The 14300-nt window shown below is 38.7% G+C and overlaps 1 protein-coding gene across 25 annotated transcripts in view; it reads left to right on the top strand.

Annotated features, from left to right (window-relative positions):
• kif1b (kinesin family member 1B) overlaps nt 1-14300 on the top strand; it is a 59410-nt gene that overhangs the window by 13313 nt on the left and 31797 nt on the right. For 15 of the 25 annotated variants that reach the window (XM_086214538.1, XM_086214541.1, XM_086214540.1 and 12 more), the window contains exons 3-15: nt 5953-6029; nt 6169-6348; nt 7035-7103; nt 8220-8398; nt 9645-9756; nt 10184-10261; nt 10380-10445; nt 10613-10630; nt 10995-11070; nt 11516-11594; nt 11685-11827; nt 12791-12832; nt 13739-13810. In XM_086214538.1, the coding sequence (XP_086070664.1) occupies nt 5953-6029; nt 6169-6348; nt 7035-7103; nt 8220-8398; nt 9645-9756; nt 10184-10261; nt 10380-10445; nt 10613-10630; nt 10995-11070; nt 11516-11594; nt 11685-11827; nt 12791-12832; nt 13739-13810 (1191 nt within the window). The remainder of the gene's footprint in view (nt 1-5952; nt 6030-6168; nt 6349-7034; nt 7104-8219; nt 8399-9644; nt 9757-10183; nt 10262-10379; nt 10446-10612; nt 10631-10994; nt 11071-11515; nt 11595-11684; nt 11828-12790; nt 12833-13738; nt 13811-14300) is intronic. The other 10 variants (XM_086214539.1, XM_086214543.1, XM_086214555.1 and 7 more) reach the window with 4 other exon arrangements.

Raw genomic sequence — 14300 nt, 5'->3', positions numbered from 1 at the left:
TCTGTCATCTGTGCTGCTGCCCCAGCAACCAAGCCAACACACACTCTCTTCCAAAGATATTGGATACAACATGCAGAGCATTTCTGTGGCAACCTCAGCATGTTTCCCATCCAGTCTTTATGCTCCCTATTTAAGACTGAACAACCATATTAGCGCGTCAATCCAGCAGCTCATGTCAGCAGCTGCTTTGCTCTGCAACTCATGCACAAACTGTGACACAGGTGTGATATTGTACAGACATACATAACATTAGAGCTGTTATGACTCGGGACATTTGTTATACAACCATCCACGCTTGATCTGTCTTATATAGTAATATTTTTTCAGTTCATCCACTTTCTTTGCTTCATTTGTTTTTCACATGCATTTATCTGGCATTATGTAATGGTATTTTTTTAACAACTTGAACCCCTTGTAAGTCAAATTTGGCTCTGCACTGTACAATTCATTGGCAACTGAATTGCTTTTCCATATAGCAGATAAAATGATCAATTTTTCCTGCCTTGGTGACACTTGAAGATTTAATTTTACCACTTATAATGAAACAACATCAAACGTTTCCTTTGGCAGCATCCCTTATCTAAGCAATATGCTCGCCCATTGTGAAACTAAGTGATAGGTATGAAATCAGTACCACATCATTTGAGTGCTCCCACATAGTCAAAAAAAAATGTAACATGGACAAAACAAAGGGATACATGTTTATTTTGATGTCGTTTTATTTTTGTCTTTAGGCTTGTCAATGAAAAAGCAATAATCATGGTTGTGTGTCATAAAGGAGGAATATTAGAATATACTGGTGTCATGAATAGTCACACTGCCTGAGAATTTCTTAAAAAAATTGTGTTTATTATTTAATTTATTATAAATTTAGGTCATGAAATATTACTCCTATACAGTTCTTTTTTTGACAGCATAATAATGTGATGCTGCTGGTATAACCAATATTTACATTTAGTGGAAAATGGCATTCTGCACCCCATGAGAGAATTAAATGCACATCTCACTGCTGCTCGTATCCACATAGACCTCAGGCATGCTATTAAAATTCCTCAGTCATACTCGAAGAATCACATGTGGTAATAACAATTCTGCACACATGCAACTTAGCGGAATAACTTGACCTCGATTGTTGTTCATGCATTTGTTTTCCTTCCATTTTTAATTTGCAATTATTTGATACCCCTATCTTCTGTCTTTGATCCTGGGCAGTCATCGATCTGCTCAAACTGAAGGTCCTTAGAGAGTTGCTAGAAGACAGACCAAGGCCAATATAATCAGCCATTTTAGACTCAGCTTGTCTGCCAGTCTCAGGTGAATGGGTCTAGCTTTTAGTCCCCATCTGGTGCTCGGAGACCTCGTAACAACCTAATTACGAGGGGTGTCTTCGCTTTCCTGGCCAGATTATTGGCCCCATGTTGAGTATCAGAGCACAAAATGTCTGCAGCTGCATCCAGCTGAGTGATATTCTTTAGCTAGCAGGATGTGGTTAGTTAACTGGTATCCACCTAGCATGAAATGGAGAACTCCTGTGAAGGCCCAGAAAGAGCCCCATATCATGCAGAACAGGAACTTGAAAATACAGAGCTGTTTGGAAAAAATAAAGACATTTGACCAGAATTTCACTATTTTGAGAAAATTGCATTTCCCTTATTGTATTGTTTCTCACAAAATACAGCATGTCATTCATTTGTATGATGTTAGTATAGAGGATTAGATGTTTCTATGAAGCTTTTTTTTAAAATTGAGATTAGCTTTATTATTTGGTTCCTGAAGGCCATTTAGATTTTTTACATTAAAGGTTATTTTTCAGCAAAAGTTGTTCTGGTGTGTTTCAAGGAGTCTGGCATGATAAGTAGCTTAATGTCTTGGATACAAATCCTAAAGCTTTTCACTCTGTTCCTTTAGCTTAACTCACCATTTGATGAATAGTCATAATTACGCATAAACCTGTATTTAAGTGTCCACAAAGCAGCACTTGGGAATAGTTGAGGAGAGAGAAAACAGAACGCAATGTGCCGCATCCTCCCCTTGTGTGCCAAGTTGAGGTTGTTATGGTAACCAGAGACTGGTTCTTTACCTGTTGCCATGGTGGAGAGAGATGGAGTGATGACGTTGTTTATGAGGCAGCAGAATGCATCTGCCATTTTAAGTGTCAGGATGTGATTCTGGTGGGAATATTTACTATAAATGGATAAAAGGACTTCCTCATTGACATCCTAGATTATGACTTCTACTTTTGAGGAATCAGAGCTCACGCAGATTCAGTTTTTGAATTTTAGTGTAGGTGTAAAAAGTGATGCGAGTGACTGATACACAGAGAAATTAGGTGAGTCATGCCAGAATATATGGGATATACTTGATCTCAGATGGCAGGAATAAAGTTGGCTTCCTTCTGTCTCACTCATCAGTGTAAATCTTGATTGATTGTTTGACAGAGGTGTGTGAAACATAATAGTTTCATTTACTTTGAGAAACAAACACCCATTCTTTCACACGAAGTACAAGAAATAAGAAATTCATAAACATGTAACCACTGCTATGTCTGGTCCTTACTGGCAAGAGATGCTACAATTTGTACAGCTCCATTTTGTGTGGGAGTTTGTGCATCTTTGCTCTCAGTACACTTTTATAGAGCCTCACATGAGAGACCCACTCTCGTGACGCACTGACAGGACCACATGGCTGAGGAAGCTATCTTTTCAGACAGCAGTGGAGTGGGCAATGGAGCGAGACGTTCATGCCTTTTTATGAGCATGATTCACCTTCAACTGAGCAGTCTCTCACAATGCTTTCCATGTATTTCAATTCAATCTGTGTCTTGAGATGAACTGAAAATGTCATCAAGACAAATTCAAAGCAAAACAGAAATATAGTTTAAGCTAGTAAAATCAAATTCCAAACTACAGATTGAATGGTATTATAATAATAAGGTACACAGATGAACTATAGTAATTGACACCCTTAGTAGAGATTAGAAAGTTCACCATCATGTCTTGTCTTACTAGAACAAAGCTGGGATTCCTAGTAAGGCTAGTTTGTCTCTGTCAATGCCCCAGACACATAGCACTGTCATCGTGTTTGTGTTTAAATGTGAAGTTGCCTCATTGGCACAGAGAATCAGAGATTAAGCTGTCCCCTTGTTAATCGCAACTGTAGATTGTTCCAGGAAAGGGGAATAGGTACACTGGTAACCTAAATCCCCCTTCGTTTCTTCATGCTCTGGCTCCAGTTTCCCTTTGGAGGCAGGTCAAAGGTGAAATTAGGCTTTATTTAGCCACCTGTCCCACTGTATCCTCTTTCAGTGCCCAATATGGAAGCTGCTGCTCTGTCATTGCACCTTAACCTGTTTGAGGATTGTGTATTATACCCAATGGATTGTGTTTACATGTGCCAGATTGTGTCTGCCTGAGTTCAGAGCACATTGGCAACTATAATCATCATATATGTAGTATGAAGCATGTTTGTGTTCTACCTTCTGAGGACATGTTGTGCTTTTCCGTCAGCATGTGACCTGTGGAGGACGATACGCAATCCCTGTCTCTCCACATCTCCTGCATTATTGATAAGTGTGCTGAAATCCTCTGAACATTTAAGGCAATCTGCCAGCAACGTCTTGATGCAAAAGCCTCTAAAGCACCCTTATGTTGAGGAGCTCGACCTGGCTTTAATTTGCCCATTAGTGAGAAGCACAGCATTTGCATGAATTTGCAAATTGTCTGCATTGGGGCTCACACTGGAGATTTGCATGTCAGCACTAAAAAGGCTCTAAACACTCAAATTGTATTACTAAAGATACTAAAATTTCCAAAATAGTCTTTCCTTACATGCTGCATTTGGTTCTGATTATTTCTGTTTGCACTGTTTCTAGGCCCTCAAGCACACTCATTTCTTTTAGTCCTCCAAACCCTCTTTTACTAGCCTATTTACAATCCTTCCTCTCCCCCTCCCTCTTAGTTCTAATGACTAAAGTATGCATTAGTCTGTGAGGCCCGTATAAACTCTCTGCTTTAGCTTAGACACAAGGTGGTTTAAGTCCATAAAAGTGCAGTTTGTCTAATAAGAGGATTTGAGTAACAACTGGGTATCAATATCTACAAATATCCTCCAGTACATTCTCAGACTCCCTCTCTTTTCGTCACATATTCAATACACAGTGTGGAAAGCTTGAACCCTAGTCTCCAGGGTATCAGCAAGCGTGGTTGAGAGGGATGAAATACCAGGCATGGCTGCAGATTCTTTTTCATTAGGAAATGCCTGTGTGGCCATAGGGCACAGTTGTACATTGCACAAATAGTGTGCCATCATTCCCTTTGCTATTACAACAGGTGAAGATGCATTCGTAGGAGTAGGCTTCATGTGTTATTATTCTCAGTTACTGTCTTTTTGTACTTGTTAATTCAGACAATGTTTTAAAAGTTGGCGTTCTTGGAAAAACTTGACATTAGTGTTGCAGTAGCTATAAAAGCCCGTGCCTCATAATGTGTCTGATCATGTGACTTTGAGTTCGAAATACCTCAATGATAGTTCTATAATTGAGGAACAGGATTTTGGAAGAGAAAATACTTTCCAACCAGGATGGAAAAACACATTCTAAAAATTGGATGCATGTGTTCAAAGAGTCATTTGTTAAACAAAGGATTGGTAGAAGGTATAAATAATAAGAATTAGAATACTTTATTAATCCCACACAGGGAGAATTTAGGCAGTTTCAGGAGCATTAACAGAGTGAAGAAGAAAGGATGATATAAATTACAAGAAAGGAAAAATATTTATGAAGTAAGAAACAAACAAAAACTAAAATAAATAAATTTTAACATTTATATTGGACAATGTACAGGAATTTTTTTTACATCAAGTATGAAAAATAAGATTATGGTATTGCACCAATAATTGCACATTGCTGAAAAAACATACGTGTGAATGTTCACAGTGTGCAGTTGTACAGTCTGATGGCTGCAGGGAGGAATGACTTGTGGTAGCGCGCCTTCTTGCACTGAGGGTGCAGCAGTCTGGAGCTGAAGGAGCAGCTCAGGGTCTCCACAGTGTGGTGCAGGGGGTGGGAGGTGTTGTTTAAGATGGATTTCATCTTGGCTAGCATCCCTCTCTCCGCCACCTCCTCCAGTTTGTCCAGTCTCTTCCTGTCCATAACTCCACTACCCCAGCACACAATGGTGTAGCACACTGCAGAGGCCACCACAGTGTCATGAAATTCGGAGTGTCGGAGTAGGCCCTGCTAACCCCGAAGGACCTCAGTCTCCTCAGCAAGTGGAGTCAACTCTGGCCCTTCTTGTGGAGGGCATTGGTGTTATCAGTTCAGTCCAATTTATTGTTCATGTAAACACCCAGGTACTTGAATGAGTCCACTATCTCAGTGAGTGCACTATCCCAATGAAGACATAATGCACACTGAGATTAGGGATAAAAGTTTGTTTAATATGACTTTTTAATAACATTTACACAATCAGTTCCCTCGATTTATTGAAGATAGAGCCAAATAAAGTGCCGAGCAAGAGTGACTTTGACAGGAGAAAAAACTAGAAACTGAAATGTGCTAGATTTGGTGTTTTTTAGTGAGAAAAGATGTAGGTAAATGACTCAGGCTTTCTAAGAAAACACCAGGCCAACTGCTATGGCTCAGCTATTCAGGGTTAATCTCTATTCTCATTTGGTAAGTGAAAAGCCAAAACACCAGCTCTTTAAAACCACTTGAATTAAAAAAAAACAAAAAAACATCAAAAATGGCAGTCAACATTCATTTAATAAATGCTATTTTTATATCCTGTTGTGTTCAGCATAAAATGAATTTCCTCATTTCCCCTTTCAACAATTAACTGTATTCATCCCTTAAGAGTAAAAAAAACATAAGCATATTGAAGCAGTTGTTCTCTCGTCTTCACATTAAAACTAGATGTTCTCAACCATGTAACTAATTTTGTTCTTCCTCTACAGCTATCCTCAATCCCAAAGCCCCAAAGGAACCAGCAAAGACCTTCAGTTTTGATTACTCCTACTGGTCACACACAACGGTGAGCCTTACACTTTCTCTCTACTAATGTTTAAGGGCACTTTTATAAATCTGAATACCGTTGCAACAAGTTGTCAATTTGAAATACCATGAATTTAAATTTCTGTATATTTTAATTACAACTCTTTTCTTTCCCACAGCCGGAAGACCCCTGCTTTGCATCACAGAACCTTGTGTACAATGACATTGGCAAGGAAATGCTGCAGCATGCCTTTGAGGGCTACAATGTTTGCATCTTTGCATACGGCCAGACAGGAGCTGGCAAATCCTATACCATGATGGGCAAGCAGGAGGAGGGCCAGGAAGGAATCATTCCCATGGTTTGTTCTATTTTACTGGATTTTAAAGATTAAGACAGACTTTTTCTCTTTCTTTAAAAAAAATATTGTCTAATGCAACCTCTTATCTTGTAGTCTTTCATTTTTACTATTCCAGCTCATTTTAAATGTTTAACACAGCCCTTGAATCATGGTCTTGGTGAAATTCTATAATACATTTACAATCCACGAGTGCTTCCTTTCTATCATAATTCTAAACCAAATAAAATGGAACTTAATTATAAACTTTACATACTGTGGTAGTTATAAGATATCCATTTGCTGTCAAAAATGTCCAACTGGTACAGTAGTTGATCCCCTCTGCATTCATACAAAACTTTCCCAGTGCCTTAACCTCTGTTTTCATGATGCCAAAAATTAATTCATCTGCATCCTGGAAATCGAAATATGAATGGAAATTCACAGTGTCAGACAGTGAGCACATGCATACATAATCTAGTATTTGTGGTTCAACAGCACATCATACTCAGATTAGTATTAATAAAGTGTAAACAGTAGCCCTTTTTTCCCCTTTTTTTCCCTTTTTTTTTTTTGCTAAATACTGTGCTTAAAATACAGATTAAAAAGTCAGTATGGGACTGTTTGGTAGATTTTGTCCTCCTCCCTTTATACCCTTCACCTCTCCACTTGCTGTTCGCACTGAAATGTCTTCTTTCTCTGCCTCTCAGCTCTGTGAAGATCTGTTTGAAAAAATCAATGAGGACAGCAACAAAGAAGAGCTCTCCTACTCAGTAGAGGTGAGATTCAGACTGTAATCCCCGTTCTTAACTACTGCTCCTGACTCTTGTGCTAGCTTGTTTCCTCTGAACTTTTAGTAGTCTCTCTCGCATTGTCTCGTATAATGATAACTTTTTAATAATCAACATGTTTGCATAGCACTTTTCTACAGAGAATTAACAGTAAAACCAACAAAGGAAACATTATTAAGGGTAAAACAATGCCATACATGGAAAAATAATATTCAGGCAGAACAGTATTTGACCAAAGTGGGTTTTTCAAATTGATTTCTAAAGAATACTAATGAGTTGGCTAGCCTGAGATACTCTGGTATGCCCTGAATGGCCCAGCGTACAAGTGGTACTACTAAGAGACCCCTGTGTGAGGATCACATGAACCACAATGTAACAAGCGACCTGACCTGGTAAACCCATAATGTTGTAGGGGAGCCAGTGCAAAAATGCAACAATTATGGATTTGATGTGATCTGCTTTCCAAGAGTTGTTGTTGTTTTGTTTTTTTTCCTTCAATTGAAGTCTCAGCATTTTGGGTGAGCTGGAGGCAAGCAATAAAATTATGGCTGAGTAAAAAGAAATACAGTTGTTCAAGCAGGAGGAAATAGAGCCATATATTAGTTACTCTAGATCGGCAAATTTGAATAAAAAAAAATTCAATCTCAGATATTGTGCTTAGCCGGAAGACATATGACTGTAATGCCTTGGTTAGATGATAAGATTGTACCAAATATAAATCCTAGATTGTGAGCAGACATTTTTGTTGTATTAAAACAGGTTTGGATTTCTTAGAAGTGCTGACATAAGGTTGGCCAAATAAAAGAACATCAGACAAAACATCATGTGACAAATATCAGGTGCTGGTGTTTATGAGGACCTTGTCGTTCCAACATGTTAGGAGTGAGAACAAAACCAACTAAGAACCATCTCCTTGATAAAGTGATTCTGAGCAGTTATCATATGCTTTGTCTAGTATCTATAGTTAAGTAAACAAATCATGTAGGAAACCAAATGACCTGCTGTATAGTAAGACCTTCAGTATTATAATCTGCCTTATGTTCGTTTATATTCAGCCTAGGCTACTGAACTGACTTTTCTTTTACTTTTTCAATTGTGTCCCAGGTCAGTTACATGGAGATCTACTGTGAGCGGGTTCGAGATTTGCTCAATCCTAAAAACAAAGGGAATCTGCGAGTGCGAGAACATCCTCTACTAGGCCCCTACGTGGAGGACCTATCCAAGCTTGCTGTCACCTCCTACACAGACATCGCTGACCTAATGGATGCAGGCAATAAGGCCAGGTAAGTGACACACTGAAATCCGAGCCAGTTCAAGAAGTCCTCAGAATTAAAGCAGCATTATATAGTTTTGCTGAGCAGCAAAATACTTGTGCAGTCTAATCTGTTAATCCAAGAATGGGTGGAGTTAGAGGTTATTATAACATGGTTCAAAGTGAAACAGCTGATTTTGACATAAAGACTGGGACTGTGGGGAACCGAGCCATGTTTTAACTTTCGCTTCTACAATGGCATTCTTTATGTTTATGATTGATGTAATTTCCGTGACTGTCGATCTGAATCCGCTGCAGTTGTGTCGATGTTAAAATGCAATTGCTTTTTGCTACTGGTACACTGACATAGAGACGAGCAGTAGGTATAAATGTATCTTCTCTTTGATTCTGAATTGATTTATTTTCTGAAAGTGATGGGCTAGTTTGTAGGAACTGAAAGCAAATCTGGAAGGTTGTGGGAGTTTCATGCCCCTGTCAGCTTAAGTGAACTAGTGCAGAAACAGATGAACGAAGATCGTAGGAGGAATAAGATGCACCCGTCTGCTTGTCATTAGTCAGTCTACCAAAATGATTTTGTAACTGAAAATGCTGAATAATGTCGCTTTAAATGAAAGAGGTCGGTGAAAGTTGCCAGCAGGATAACAATAGAGTGGAAACAGGAAATGTTCTGATCACACAGATTGAAAATGATGGTCATCGGTGTTATTAAGGGGCAGCAGGTTACAGAGAATTCAAAACCAAAGTCCCTTTCTTATCTAGAAGGTTGAATAAAATATAGGTCCATTATTACCTTACTTACACTGCTCTAAATTGAACCTGTCTTTCATTGCAAGGAATGAGTATTTATCATTTTGTGTGTGTGCCCACACATACATGTGTGTGTCATGAGAGTTCCTGTGGGGAGGAGTGAACCCTGCCTTAATCTTCCTGTGCTGACTCAAAAGGCTTATTTCTAGACCATGGCGTGTAAAACCCGTATCTCCCCTGTGACTATCCCACTGAGTCGGCCTTGTGTATTTGTGTTTGGTGTCTTCACACTATTATCCACCTCCGCCGCACAAAATAATCCCTTAGACTCAAGTCACTCTAATAAGCATAAAACCCAGCAATGATAGCTCAAGTAATAGCCAAGACCAGGAATTTTTATATGAATTATATCCAGTAATTGAAAAGACCAATGGAGAGTTCAGAAATTGTGTTATTAATATCCATATTATTTCATATTTTCTAATTATACTTGTATGCTTCAACCACAGAACTGTGGCTGCTACCAACATGAATGAGACCAGCAGCAGGTCCCATGCAGTTTTCACCATCGTCTTCACACAGAGGAAACATGACAGCGAGACGGACCTTTCTACAGAAAAGGTCAGAGCACTGTAAAAAGCCATCCTAAGTTGTGATGATTTAATTAGATAGTGAAGCAATTTATCATGCTAGGTTAGGATTCCTCACTGCTGGGTGTACATGTCTTTATACAGATTTATTTAGTTTGCTCATTTAATTTTGGCTGAGATGGCTCCCATGGTGTAGTAAGTTGCTGTTTATCAGAGAGTGAAAAACAGAGAGCCATTTTAGATTTGTCTTTGAGCATTTCCTCTGACTGTGCAGAGACAAAGACCTCTGTGTCTCTGTTAACACAATGCCTATTGTATTTAGCCACTCTATCAGATTTTACAGCCTAGCTTGTCTTGATACTCAACAGTCATGTCTAAATGTTCAAAATGGTTTAGGTTTCCTCTGCATATTAAATATAAATTACTTTATATTAAAAATGCATTCACTCCCTCTTCAGGTCAGCAAAATTAGTCTGGTAGACTTGGCAGGGAGTGAACGAGCAGATTCCACTGGAGCTAAAGGTACCCGGCTAAAGGTAAGACTCCCATAATCACATGCACGCAACAGCAATAGCAACAACAACAACAAAAACATTTAACTATTATGATCCTGATCAAATTGTTATATTTTTATCTCTTCACCTGTGGTTACAGGAGGGCGCAAACATCAACAAATCCCTCACCACATTAGGGAAGGTTATCTCTGCCTTGGCTGAAGTGGTGAGTTGTTTTCTGTTTCTTTCTCTTTCCCTTCCTTGTCACTCCTTTCTCTGGCCCTCTACGATGTGACCTGATCTTCTCAAGGAATGAATGTTTGTTGCCTGGCATGCTGTAATGTCTGCCCTTCTGTTTTCTTCTTCTTGTCCTTGTAATACCTGCTTACACAGGATAACTGTACCAGCAAGGTAAACACTTTGACAGCTAAACTACTAACCTCTGATTCCTCCCACAGGTCAGATTTGACAACCCTTTGCCATGTGCAATATTAATGTTGCACATTGTCCTGCCTCAAAAACATTGTATCACTCAATTGATGTGCTTTTAGTGCCCAAGCACAATCAATTTTCTTGCACAGGCGCAAAGGAGCTTCAAATCAGGCCTCTATTCATCTAATGTTACTCGTCCATTAAATATGACATTTTTACCATAATACAACATGCAGTATTGTACTGTCTTAACTACCATCTCAAATGTTAAATCGTAAAACAAAAAGTCTTATACAGGTTTTATTCCTGGCAGCCAAATGATATATTTTTATGTATATTGCAGAGCAAGAAGAAGAAGAAGACTGACTTTATCCCTTACAGAGACTCCGTTTTGACATGGTTGTTGAGAGAGAATCTTGGTATGGATATAGATAACAATTAATACACTTTACTTATGAAATGTGGTTGAATGTACTGAATGGATGCATTGTAAAGCAAAATACTTTACAGCAAGCTAAATGTACACTTTTTATGCTGTATTACAGAGGAGTTAAGAGGGGAGTAGAAATAAATACCCAGAGCCAGTGGGTGTTACTCATGTGTGGACAAGTGTCATATGCACATTTCTGGTTGACGCTCCTATCAAATCAAAGTTGACAGTAAACAAAATTCCACCCATGTCTTTGCTTCGGATATGTCTTGTAGACTTTAGTTATCTTTTCTCACAGCTGATTTATGTCATGGGGTGCAATGGAAATATTGTTTTTTTTAATGCATCATAATAAACCTTGTACTGATTTATCTTGTTTATCTATTTACTCTGGACTCTCACATCATTGATCTCTTCCCTAATTGTTTTACCAGGTGGAAACTCCAGAACAGCAATGGTAGCCGCCCTCAGTCCTGCAGATATCAACTATGATGAAACCCTCAGCACGCTACGGTAAGGTTTTCCATCCAGAGTGCTGTTTAAAATTTCCAAAAATAATAATAGCTCATCTTGTGCAACATTTCTCATTATTTTTCTTTTTAGCTATGCTGACCGAGCTAAGAACATCAAATGCAATGCTGTCATCAATGAGGATCCCAACAATAAGCTGGTGCGCGATTTGAAGGATGAAGTGGCTCGACTGAAGGAGCTGCTGCGTGCCCAGGGCCTGGGAGACATCCTGGACAGTGAGTTTTATACTGTCACAGCAGGCTATATCTGCAGCCACACAGCACCTACCTCTTATATCAGGCCCAAGCTGGTCATATGTTCTGTCCTCTCCACTGTCTTGTTCTCAGACATTCATCTCTGTTTTCTGTTTTGTTTTTCAATGCTATACTCGTGACTGGTAGAAAACTAAAGGACTGTTAATTCAGTGCTGGTTAATTATATCCTCTCACAGAGTAAAACATAAACATGTCATTTGTAATATCCATGTATATTATGGAACACATAAATGTATATGTTTAGGGTGTATTGTATATAGAACCATTTGTAAATCACTTCATATGGTCATGTGTGCCTGATGGTAACTGACAATTCAAATAGCTCTTTAAAGCAACATTATAACATCACACTTCATTTAGCTGTACTCATGAATACAGTCACATACTCGAGTCATTTATAGATATAATACAGTTTTTAATAACTTCTAATATCTGAACATATTAATAATCTTCCGACTTGCTAATGTCTGCTCAGACAAGCCCCAGGTTGTCGCTGTCATCTATCAGCTGTCCGTTCAACAATCTAATTGGAATCTATTTCTATGAGAGATAAATACTTGGCAGTGTTGCAACCCCCTGAAGAATGTATAACATTCATCAAAGACTCTTACACATACCTGGGAAAAAAGTCAATTTTCCAAACAAGCAAAAGAAACCTGTCAGAAAAAGTGTGAATGCTATTATACAACTGTTTTGCAAACATTGCAGGATAATCACCTTTTAGAGGAGCGGATGTAACACTGATACATGAGAGACACAAACTGGGGCTAGCTCTGGTCATGCTTGATGACATGGCACCTAACAAGTCTCTCCCTGCCATTTGGTCTCATCTTTGTTCTCATTCTACTCAGTAAGAAATGTCTGTCCTACCATTCTACTGGTAATGAGCTCTGACCCTTCTCATCTTTTCCTGCTTCCCCTCAGTTGATCCTATGGGGGATGATTACCCAGGAAGTGGAGTCAAATGTGTGTATATGTGTGATAGTTACGCATTGCCTCATTTTCCTTATTAGTAATGGCTAGTATTGCTTATGCCCCTCAACAACTATTCCAAAACTAGGGCTGGGCGAAATATTTGGTTTGTATGCCATTTTATTACTGGTGCTTTCTAGTGCTGTCAATTTACGTTTACTAATGCAGTGTCATAGGCTGTCACCATTTCATTTGGAGACATCTCAATGGCCCAGCACCCAAAACAAAAAGTCATGGCATAGGAACAATATGTTTCTCTTCAGTATTCTGAGGCTAGATTTTCTTTGCTACCAACTGTAGCTGCCTCATTTTCAGCTGTATGACAAAATGGACACCATTTAATGGAAGGAAATGACTGAAACAGCAATTCACACCAGAAATTACAATGATATGCATTTTGTAATATTATCATTGTTGATTTTCATATTCACCAACATTTTCAATGTTATTTTACGTGTTTATGTAGAAGCGCAAAAAAGTAATTGTCCACAACACTGAAAAGGATTTGATTGAATTTTGTGGCCATATCGCCCAGCCCTAATTAAAATTGCTACCAGCTTTGCATGTTTATCCTTAAAAAAGCTCGAGCTTGATAGGCAGAGACTGAGGAATGCAAAGCTTCTCAAGGTTTGCTGCTTTTATGCTTGTGCTCTTATCAAATATATTTATTTCATTTTATAAAAATGGAGTGAGGAAGCTGTTTGCAGGGCCAGATCTAACTAGATCCCTAGTTTGTATTGGAGTGCTCCTTTTAGATTAGCCTGCTTGTATTCCAAAACCCCAATACACCTGCATAATTTTCATACCATGTCATCCTTAAACTTGCTTTGTTAAGCTTGTTTTTTTTTGTCAGCTGTCTTTGTGTTTATGTTCTTTTCTTTTACTAATCATTTACTGCAGGTGAAAGTGCTCAAAGTTTTAGAATGCCATTTCTCAGTGCTCAAACTGAGGGTCCGAGCTACAGACGCAAAGGTGCATAATTTAAAAATCTTAAGTAGCCACATCAGAGGCATACTTTTGCTATTTTACTAACTTGGTGTGTTTTGATAGTTGGTATGGACTACTTAGTATGATCATGTGCCCTCTCCTGTATTCTCAGACATCCCAAACTCATCTTCCTTCCCAACATTTCCTTTGCACAAATATTCAGTGATAATGATCCTCCTGCAAGTTGTTTCTGACCTTCAGTAGATATTCAGCTTTTGTGATGGTTATACCCCTCTGTACAAGTAAGGTTGTACATGCACACATTCCTATTATTCACACTATTTTTATTGGCTATTTGTGTTTTAATTCTTAGTGGATGCAGCGTGTTTGGTCTGATTTGCTTGAGGCTGTTAGGTTGACATGAGCTTCCTAATCTTAAGTGAGGCTGCTGTGGCTCTGTTATGCTGGAGATGGGTGTGTGTGTGTGTGTGTGTGTGTGTGTGTGTGTGTGTGTGTGTGTGTGTGTGTGTGTGTG

Source organism: Aulostomus chinensis, chromosome 9 (assembly GCF_037954235.1).
Source record: "Aulostomus chinensis isolate RoL2024-O1b breed Wild chromosome 9, RoL_Achi_v1.0, whole genome shotgun sequence".
NCBI classification, from domain to species: domain Eukaryota; kingdom Metazoa; phylum Chordata; class Actinopteri; order Syngnathiformes; family Aulostomidae; genus Aulostomus; species Aulostomus chinensis.
The sequence above is the reverse complement of the archived record's forward strand: the minus strand, read 5'-3'. Positions and strand labels throughout refer to the sequence as shown.